Source organism: Varroa jacobsoni, unplaced genomic scaffold (genome assembly GCF_002532875.2).
Source record: "Varroa jacobsoni isolate VJ856 unplaced genomic scaffold, vjacob_1.0 scaffold_275, whole genome shotgun sequence".
Taxonomy (NCBI): Eukaryota; Metazoa; Arthropoda; class Arachnida; order Mesostigmata; family Varroidae; genus Varroa; species Varroa jacobsoni.
The window spans coordinates 84,081-95,415 of NW_019213177.1; the positions used below are offsets into that span (position 1 = coordinate 84,081).

Here is an 11,335-nt window from a genome sequence, read left to right on the forward strand (position 1 = left end):
GACATCAATTTGCCGACCAACGCTTTTATTGAAATAAAGTGCTAACTGGTGGACGCAACTGTACCTTTTCGTAGCAGAATTGATTCAACAACTGGCATTATCAACTCAATAATCGTATCTGCTTATGAAGGCAGGCATCCACCGTATCAGTCCAATTGTCAAGCGAAACGTATTATGACAGGTTAAGTACATCGTACTTTTTATAGCTAACTCTAGATAACAAACCTCCAACAACGTACAACGGCTGACGGTACGATCCTTTTAAGCTGCGTAGCTGTTCGCAATTTACGTCTGGCCAAATTGGCCATGATTGAACCCCGGTGCCACGATTGTAGAACATCTTTTACGAAAAAACTTCACCTGTTTATTCCTACTACCCCCAGTGTGCATCCTTCAAAACGAGAATATGGATAGACCATAAACCATGACGTAAAAACAAAAATACGTCATACTACGTTCGAAGCAAACAGCTGAGGCAAAAGCCAAAAACTGTCCCGATCCGCAGGATCCGGATGAGCCGAGAAAGACCATTCCTTAATGGCAAATTTTTCCTTATGGTGTTGCCATTCATGGCTTGATAACACAATACACAGTGAGCAGTGCGCGCTCAGTTCCTGACTGAAGGACGACGATATATAAATTTACAGCAGCTATGAACCGAACAATGAAAACATGCAAATAAAGGCTACAAATACAGGAGCAAAGATGATGATGGTGATGATGAAGGAAGATGGATGAGAACGAGAACCGTAAGCTATGCGAACATTTCTCATCTTGCTTGTGAAGGGCCACAAAGCATAGAGCGATATGATATCCTTGTATAAGGATCGAGGAAGTTCAGGCTGTCTTCTTCCTCAGGAAGAAGGAGGTTCCACTGTTCTTATTATACGAAGCAACCGTTCTTAAGTTCGGTAGAGTACGAGTCGAGTGTGAACTATACTATTGTTATCCATGTATTGGTGACCCGGGCTGCCTGATGGCGCGGGGTCAGTGCACCCATTGCATTCGAATGCCACATACAGTTGCTACCAGCCACCTTCGTGGCTCTTAGTGCGTACGGCTGGATGAGGGCTACTGCCAGAGTTTTGCTGGACTATATACTATACTAAAATGAAAAGAATGAATTGATAATAATGAAAATGTCGGCGACAGACTTTTTCTAATCCGATGGTTTGCTTTTCGATGTCAACAAACCGCCTACGGAAACGAAAAGGACGAGGATGATGAGCAAATTAAAAGAGGTCGTTGGACCAACGGTCACAGTTGGGCTAGACCAACACTTCCCTATTACGCTCTAATGTCTATAACTTCGTCGGCAGATTTCTGAGACCCATGGAAGAAGATGAAAGAAATATATCTTACTACTACTATTAATAATAATAAGCATATTGACAGCCTGGTGTGATGAACCTCATGTATGTAGATTTTCGAAAGGCGAGTAACGATAGAAGAGATGAAAAATCAATGATTTAGAAAATAACATTGAAGGCAAGAACGCCAATTGCCCACACGAAGTATAATGATAATAATAATGATGACATGTATATGTATGTGTGCGTGTGACATCTATCGAAATCGGGAATGGGCCGATGACGGACCGCGTGTGTACAGTGGCCAGAAGAGTGTTAGCTAGAAGTCGCCGCCAGACACGAAGAGTACTATCAGTACCTGGCCCGTGGATTAATCCCGATCGATTGGCCGATTTATTCACCATCCAGATATAGAGTTGCGACACAACATATCCTCTTCTTGTAGAGGTAGAAGGCACAGAGCAACTCGCTTATTAAGGCTACCGTCTACCGTAAACTGGTAACCCCCAATGGTGGTCGAATGGCTTTTCGAGCCTGTGCTTTTTATCAGTTCACATTATTCAGTCGTCGTCGTTGTCGTAGTTTCCTTAAGTGGGACAAGAAGGCCTTAGTAGGCGGCCATTCGCAGTCGCCAACCGCTTTGATAAGATTTGAGGCCCAGGAGCGGCGTATGTTGGAATTGACGACGCTTTCGATTTTCAGGTGGAGGACCGCCAACGCCGGCCTTTGTAATCCTGACCGATGAAACTGTCCGGCCTGTAGTATATTTGTAGATTAGCAGGTATATAGAGAAGCAAGAGAGTAAAATCTTTATACACAAGCACACAAAAATGTTACGTGGGCAAGCACAGAACGAGACGGAAAGAGGAAAAGGCAAAAGAAACCGTAACTATAACAGAAGAAAGACAGGCTAATGAAAGAAAAAAGAACGAGAGTCGCGCAACAGGCGTAGCAGACGACGGCGACAAGGCGAACTAGGCAATGAGAGGCGCTGAACGAAACGGCGCGATTTACCATAAATATTAATAATAGTAACAATAATGAATATATAAGTAATACACACGGTCCCTATCTCCACTGCTAGAAGTGAAAATAAAATAGTGGATAATAGTAATCATGATAAAATAACAGCGGTGATGATGAGGGGCGAGAGGACGAGCAGAATGACGGCGGTGGCGGCGGTGGTGGTGGTGAGACTAATACTAATAACAAAATGATAACGACGGGGAGAGGGAAAGGGAGAAAGGGTGATGGCGCTGAAACAATTCAAGCAGATATAGTCGTCCAAGTTGCGACTCGGGCGTAGCTCAATCATTTCATGTTTGATTTTCCGCTTGTTCGACCCTCCGTTATTGATTGAAGGTGTTAAGTGGACTTATTACACACGATGCTGCTAAATATGATATCATCGTCAGAGAGTACATTAAACAGATCCGAATAATATTTAACAGTGACGTACACAAAACTCACTGCGCGAATTCGCCGGTAATAGCAGTCGCAGCAAAAAAAAAAAAAAGACAGTGAAAATCACAATAGTTGTAATGCCAGTATTAAGACATTACTAGTAATAATGTCAGTAATAAGACCTGGCTACAAATAGTAGAAACGGTAACAATGTTAATGACAGCATACGATTTGCTTGTTACAAACATAATAATGAAAATATTTTTTTGTCACTACTACTATTATTATTGCCGCTGTTGAACAGAGAATGTACGGCGCTGCGACGCCGGAGGTTATGACGTTGTTAATTTGCCTACTAGAAAATCGACGGCAGGCTGGCGTTAAGATGACCAGCTGTTGTATGCTAGGTAGCGGATGGTCGATGAAGTGATAACAGGAAATACGCCATTGCGAAAGGATCAATACGTTGATAATACCAATACAAACGTCACGTATCACCAATATGTAGGCTAACACAAATTTGATCGAGTTACTTTGCTGATAACGACGATTATGATGATGATGATGATGATGATGATAATAATAACAATAACCCCGATACTAACTTGTCAGGCCACCATACAGTGGGACGTAGGTAACTTAAAACGTGAGACCCGCTGTAGCACGCACGAACAATACTACTATGACAGAAGGACACACTAAATGAACATCAAAAAACGCAGAAATATCAGTGTAACTCGCCAATTAGTTTCAGTTGCATATTAACAATGTAATTACAATTATTGCTATTACTATTACTACTACTACTACTACTACTACTACTATTACCACTATTACTACTACTATTATTACTACTATAATTACTATTACTATTATTACTGCTACTACTACTACTACTATTACTACTACTACTACTACCACCACTACTACTACCACTACTAGTACTACTACTACTACTACTACTACTACTACTAGTACTACTACTACTACTACTAGTACTACTACTACTACTAGTACTACTACTAGTACCACTACTACTACTACTACTACTACTATTACTAGTACTACTACTACTACTACTACTACTATTACTACTACTACTGCTACTAGTATTACTAGCACTGCAACAGCAGCAGCCTCAGTTGGAACCATCCACGTAGGCGTGCTACATCTTTTCCAAACGAATATGATGATAGTTTGAAACTATTATGTCACAGTAGCAGAGACTATGCCTACGTTGTCCTTCTATGACTGCTTAAGTCGCATATTTAACTGTGGCTATTAAACAAACAGTAGAGAATTTAAAGTAACAGGGACAAACAATTTCTTCTGAGGTACTTTTTGCTTTCTCATTTTAACAATTACTAAATAATCTTCGCACTTCGTTCGTCTAATGCTCTCTTATCTAACTAAGTGTAAAGATACCGTCTCATCTGACCTGCTACGAAAGTTTACTATTATAATTATTTTTAACGCCTATACGATTCATAATATCATCATTAACTTTCGCTCACAGTAAGTTGGGCTATAATAGATCTACCACTCGTTGTAAGTCATCATCATCATCTTTCTACAAATAAAGAGACCACCGGCTACCGGCTGTTATTGCAAAGGAGAAGAGTAAATTGGGTGCGCAAGTGTATATGTCAATGTGCGCCTGTTTAGAATGCTAGATATTATTATTGTCATATAGTATAGTATAAAAGACTGCAAAATATCTCAAAATGATGAAAGTTACTGTTCACCTAGCAAGGCCAATATATATATATATATATACATACAAGAAAACATAGAACACTAGTGACCAGACTATTAAGTAATATACACGACAATGGTTATATATATATATATATATAGACAGAAGTTAGAATCGTTGTTCTGCTGCTTTGTACTATATCATATCCACTACTAATATACGACTATTATTATTTTATTTAACATTATTATCTCTTAATATGTGATGGTGATGATGGTGATGATGATGATGATGATGAGAAAGTAATTATTTGTGGTAAGTCCTTGAAAAAGGCACGTTCAAATGCTGCACTTATATACTGGGCAAATGTTGCTTTTACACAGACACAGAAACACACGTACCGCAGTCAGCTTGTGCTGATTTCTTCTTCCTTATTTCCATCTACCATCTTTTTTACCATGGTCTGCCGCCCTTCGATTGTATACTTCCCTCAAAAGTATTAGCTCTAATCCTGCAAGCATGCCGTCTAGGTCCTTTTTTTCGCTTTATTTCTCATTATACCTCTCGGCCAAGGCGCTGATTCTTGACCCTTCCTTTCTTCCAAAATATTTTCTTCCCTCCATCTGGCGAACCATGTTTTTGCATTGATCTTTCGTTTGTTTTTGTTGCTATGTTCAAAAAGATGTACACACACCATATGTGTATTTCATGTGACTTTCTGCCGGATTATTTTCGTAGAACACATTGAAGTCTATAAATTCCCATATGTTAGGTAAGCGACAAGGCAAATTAACAAATAGAGCTTGGTTTCACTGATTGGAAAATGGATTTGTCCACTGTTTACTTGTGGCGGTGACAGATTCAAACAAAGATGAGAGCCGAAAAAGCTGGCCAACGATGGCGAGAACCACGAAACTTGAGCAGAACATAGTGCAGATCTCTTGTAAACTACAATGAGAGTGAGGAAAAATCCGAGATCCCTGTCACACGCACACACACACACACATATATATGGAGATGTGCGAGAGCGAGAGAGAGAGAGCGCTGACACTTCACATAAAATGTCCTTAGTGATGTAGGGATTGATCATTGCGAGAGCTTGTCATCATCAAAGTTCGCACTCACTTAAACACATTTTCACCCTATACTTCCGTTTGTAGAGATGGAAGTAAGCCACTAGTAGAAAATAATCCTATCAATTTAGGTTGGGGTCTTGGGGCGGAATTGGCGTGGTCTCTGTGGCAGAACACCACCAAACCGATATCCTTTGGCTTCTGATACATAATAAGTAAACCATTTAGGCTAACATTTTTTCGATGTTGTTCCGCAGCATTCAATAACGTCCGGTGATTTCTTCCTGTGGAACAGAGAACATCGATTCCCACTTGTCGGGATATTTTCGTCCTATAACATGAGGGTGCTTCCTGTGCATTTCCATTCATGTTTTTATATGAATACGTTCGTAGGGACTATTTTACAAACCCAATTAGTTTTCTAAGCACACCTCGAATAACTAAGAAATAAATGAATTCACTAAAAGTAACATAATAGTAAATAGGTACAATTCAAAAACCGTGCTGACCACCCTATTGTCCAGTAACTCGCTAGACCCGGACCATGATTTTGACGCCTTCTGTTAATATGAATACTCATAATGAGACAGAGTGTATCAAACACAACGAATTCTGTAACGAGTCTAGGAATGCCAGCTATAAAATATCCGTGATAATTTATAAAAGGTAAATTAAATTGTTGTAATGAGGAACGAGCATGGAAGAAAAACATTTATATAACACATTAAAAAAAAAAACACACACACACATAACGGTGCGGTTAGAACGAATAATATATGTAAGATTATATAGAAAAAAACAACGGGGTTCTTAATCTGTTGTACAATACAATAACACATGTACTTAAACACTGGTAAAGCGGAATCATCATCATCATCATCATGATCATCATTATCATGTACTTGACCAGTAAATGGTATGCAGCCTTAATGAGGCCAATGCATTTATTTCTTGACAACGCATGTTTAATGGAATAGCTAGACGAAAAGGTATCCCTCCACCGTACTATTTCAAATGCGTAAAAACTTTTATGATCTCCTCACATCATTACCAGTTTTAACCGTCGCTTTTGCTGTTTTTATGCGCAGAATGTTGTTATGATGTTTTTTTTTTTTCTGTAGAAACCAGATATTGGGAACAACCAACGTTATGGTCATTTTTTCCTTTAAGCCGATTTTAACAGAGATTCGGAGACATAGATACCAGATATTTATATGTACCTAACTGTGTAAGGAAGCAAAGATAGCTGTAAACAAGACAAAGGCTCCATTAGGGTGTCGTTGAGGACACTATGTATATATACGAGGATAAGAGTAATAGAGCTTTTGTTGGTTTAGATTTAGCGGTGTGTGTGTGTGTAAGCGTCGTCAAGACACAAGATGACTTGAATAATGAAAGATCCATACGGCACCGCTGTCTTACGTTCAATGGCGGAAGTACCAATTTCCTTAGCCTATTAGTGTTCAATTGAGCCCGACCTCGTCTGCGTCTCTAAGTTCTCTTTCCGACACCCACGCATGCATTAAACACATGTAGCAACAAGTTGCGCGGCCCATTTCCTATTACTTACCAACCTATATACACCGTGTGCTTTCATGTAGTGCTTCCCCCCAGCTACCGGTGAAGATTGCACGCTGAACGAATCACTTTCATCATACCATGGATGTCACCAAATACACGACCTACAGATGATAATAATAATTCTATTACACCTTTTACCACTGTCATTATAACTGCTACGATTATTATGCCGCCTTGCACACATTTGTTATTCCATGCCATCGAACATCCTCTCTGCAGTCTTCTATCTGTCTATCCCTACTAGCTGTTTGTTCCATCTTATAGAACATATATGTGTACACACCGCAAATGGGCATATGTCTGTGTGTCCACCCACTTGATCGCTGCTATATTTCATCATCATCTGGGCTGGGCTGGGCTGGGCTGGGCTGGACCGGACTGGACACTACAGCGCCAGCGCGCAATGAACGCAACACTTGATAACTGATAGCAACAACCATAATATTCACATTAATTACAGCCAATAAGTCCAGCCATCCCTAGTCAACTTCCAGATTTCACTCCAGTTTCTCTTCATTCAGGATTCTGCCCGCATCTTCCGTCCCCAGTATTTGGGACGATAATGCCGGTCGCCACTATCGTGACTGCCGCTTTTCTCAATCAATAAGCAGCCCCCATTGTTTATAGTCCTCGACTCTATCTATCTTTACCCGAATTTGTGCGGAATATAGTTGTTCTTTTTGACAGCGAGGAAACTCTGGACGTTATAGAAGCGATCTGATAAGCCGAGCTATTCAATATACCATTTTTTCGATTTATCCGTTGTCTTGCTTTGATCCCACTATCTTAATAGTATTACAATTGACTCTTTACTCAGTCACTCGTTGATACGTATGCGTACTGATAACTCGATGAATACTCTTCGTTATACATATTCTGTATATTTGCCGTATTTTTCTCTGAAGTGTCGCTCTGATGCGTATTATTTCGCATTTTTATAAAATGATGATCCTATGATTTCCGTTCTTTTTATCCTAGTTATTACAGTTTATATTTTTCAACAAATAATGCGTTATTTTTAGATAGTTATCTAGATAATTTACCACCTGCAATGATTTGCCGTTGGTTTCTCTTTGGTTATTTTGCAAATAGGAAATGCGCATTATGGATCTGCCGTGCTCCACCCTCACCAAAGACGCTGTTACTTATGCTGATCATTTTCCAATACAGATTTTCACATGTTGTTTTTTTTGATCACCAATGGACAACTACCGTCGAAGCGCCTGCTGCCTTTGTAAACACGATGCGGACGCCATTGCGGCAGCGGTTAAGAAGTGACACACCCTTTAATCTTTCGTGCCGCGGAATGGGTTACATCCGCAAGAAACGCCTGCAAGGTTTGACCGTATAGGATTAGGTGTGATGTAACGAACTTTGCTACAGTTTGTTCCTACTAAGCTACGAAACGGCCATAATTGGTTTAGCTCTACGAAGCATGCAGAGGTTTGCACTCGGCTGTTTGTTGTCCTACTTAATTATTAATGATACCTGTAGTGATCGCAATACTAATGAAGGAAGTTTTGCACTTATAACGGTCTAATTTATTTGGTACCATTTATCATTCGTATCACTTATCATTACCGGTTCTTCTCGTTCGTTCACTGATGACGTCGAAGAGTACCCATTTTGACATAGTGACAGTAGCCGATAATATGTACACATACATAAAGAAGCCCCGAAGCCTACTTACGAGGCAGCCGAGACCTGAAGTTGTTTTGCTAACTGTGTTATACTAGTAAGTTATGTAAAGATCTATCATTTGTATTACTTGCTTGATACAGCGAAAGCACTAGCTGATTAATTCTTGGATGTTTCAGGATAGTGGAAAATATGTTGCTTCTCTTATTGTACGGGCGAAGACAACGCCAGATAGTTACCAGTCTTAATAGTAACGTCAATTCTGTGTGCTGCTTTTTGTGTCCGTCGCTTTATATAGCATTACGCAATGCTACAAAAGGCCACCGCGGATTAATACTATATACAAGTGAGGGCTTACAACTATTCTAAAGGATTTAAACGAGAAATTCTGAAAGTAATAATGTCTTGTTTGAAGTATTTGCAGCGTACTATTTCCTTTACTGCATATATGTAAAAGCATAATACTTCAATATATCAATTAGCGTCATGGTTGACGAGAATATTTCGACATGTTTGCTCGTATTTCCGCCGTAGCCATGGCTACGTTGTGCTAGTTCGCCGTTTTTTGTTAAACAAATTGATTGTAACTGTTTAATTCTATCCTTCCTTTGCTCCCGAATCTCATGGACACGTAGTTTTTTTCACATAGCGCGCCTGTCTGTCACCGTGGCGAGATCGCATCAGCTAGCCCTGTACAGCCGCCTTCTGTGTGTACGAGTCATTGGAAGCACGAAATCCAAGATCCTTAATGTAATTATCATGCTTTCTTTCAACCTATCCCAGTACTGGCCTATTTTCCTGACGGCTAGCCAGCAAAGAAACTCCTTTGAATATTTCGTCACCCTCTTCCTAGAACCCAGCAGAAGCGTTCTAACAGATATAAATTATGTTTCTCCGGTTGTTATTATTTTATAAATAGACATTGAAAGTTCGTCGCTTGCAAATATCGAACCGTTGACGCGTGACATGTTGGCACACCATTGGAAGTTGACGAAGATGGATCTTTCGTAAACATCTTTCACACGTCGTCTTGCCCTGGGTGCCCGACTATACCTTGGATGTCAAACCGGATACGAATATTATACTTTATTTTAACCTGTAATCATTTCAATAAACAACACATTTCGCGCCGTGTAAGTGTGTGTATATCTTTATGGTGTGTCGCGACGTGTTCAATTTTGCAGTTGTTTTCGCTACCTTTTTGCGGAGCTATCCGTGTAAAGTTTAACTGCTATGCTAATACTTATCTTTTGGTTTTTGTTACGAAGGGCTTGAGGCTTTCCTACGAGGTATTCGTTGCCTCTTGTCACTGAAAGGTGTCGGAGTAACTAATTAATTAACACCAATTGTCTCGTAGGTGTTGTAACACTTCACCGCGTCAACTTTGGCCCATGACCAGCTGTTTGCCCAAGTGCAATTTTTCGCAGCAGTTACGATCGCCTATTTGCAGGCTGCTGTTAAGGAGCTCCGTGGCCGGATCGTAAATGGGTATTTGTCATTTAATGGGAGTAAAGGGGGCTGCTTCGAGTTCATTACTGACCCCACTGGACGGTGCCATTCAGTCGATAATTTTCTTGTGATTGAGATATCTTTGTACGGATTGCCTTAAGTCAACTTTCGCTTCTTGGGAAAAAGATGCGAGTTACATTGAGATGATGCACGACAACACTACATTAACAAAAAAACATTACCATCAATATTAACTACCAGCACGGTAGTAGAAACAGCAACAGCGCTGTTGTTGTATTATTAACGATGATGATCATTATAAAAAAAAAAACGAACTACATACATTGTATGAAAGGCAGCCTGAGCAAAAGTTCGTAAACGCACGTAAAACGGTTGCCCTAAGGCGCGTATTATTATTGCTAGGCCTTTTTCAAGATATCAATTAAGGATAACGACACTGAGAAAGACACTACTTGCAGCAGTAACAACGACATCAAGTAACACGATGATAACAACGTTCACAGATTGTATAGCTACAACATCGACACTCAAAAGAGTAACAACAATGATAATAACATAATAATAATAACAAGGCGTCAGCTACACAGGATTTAATAATGGCATTGTCAATGAGTACGTCAACATACATCAAACAATAAAATAATAGTGCTACCACCACAAGTATGAGATCGAGAAGATTATGACGAAGATGATAAAAAAAATGAGGATAAAGATGAGACTATAGAGATTGAAGACAAAAGAGGATGAAAACAGCAACAGAAACAACAGTGGATTGATTGATTGATTGATTATTATAACTGTACTATGATAATGATAACAACAAATAATATAGCGACATTAATTCTGTTTTAATTAATAAAATCAAAGGTTTATCTCAATAAAATGCATTACTTTGATTTATGTAGGAGTAGCATTTCATTCTGCCCTGCGCATGGTAAGGCAAAGAAAATCTTCGTTACATTAATGTTTTTCTGATTCCGCAGGAACTGACAATTTATCTACGGTCGGGCGAGAAATCCAAGAATCGCCAATATTTTGCAAGAAAGCGATTTTAAAATTAGAGTCCGCGTCCAACGGTGTCGTAGAAAGAAAAATACATACATGCTATGAAATAGGCGTATATGACACAACATCTACTACAGCCTTACTCTGATCTACATATG

At 39.6% G+C, this 11,335-nt stretch overlaps 1 protein-coding gene across 3 annotated transcripts in view; it reads left to right on the forward strand.

Moving 5' to 3' along the window:
- PMCA (plasma membrane calcium-transporting ATPase 3) overlaps nucleotides 1-11,072 on the forward strand; it is a 79,184-nt gene extending 68,112 nt beyond the window's left edge. For all 3 annotated transcript variants that reach the window (XR_002679267.2, XR_002679268.2, XM_022830464.2), the window contains one exon: nucleotides 8,157-11,072. Coding sequence is in view for 1 of the 3 variants with exons in the window: in XM_022830464.2 (XP_022686199.1) it covers nucleotides 8,157-8,258 (102 nt within the window). In the remaining 2 variants the exon portion in view is untranslated. The remainder of the gene's footprint in view (nucleotides 1-8,156) is intronic.
- The last annotated feature ends 263 nt before the right edge of the window (nucleotides 11,073-11,335 follow it).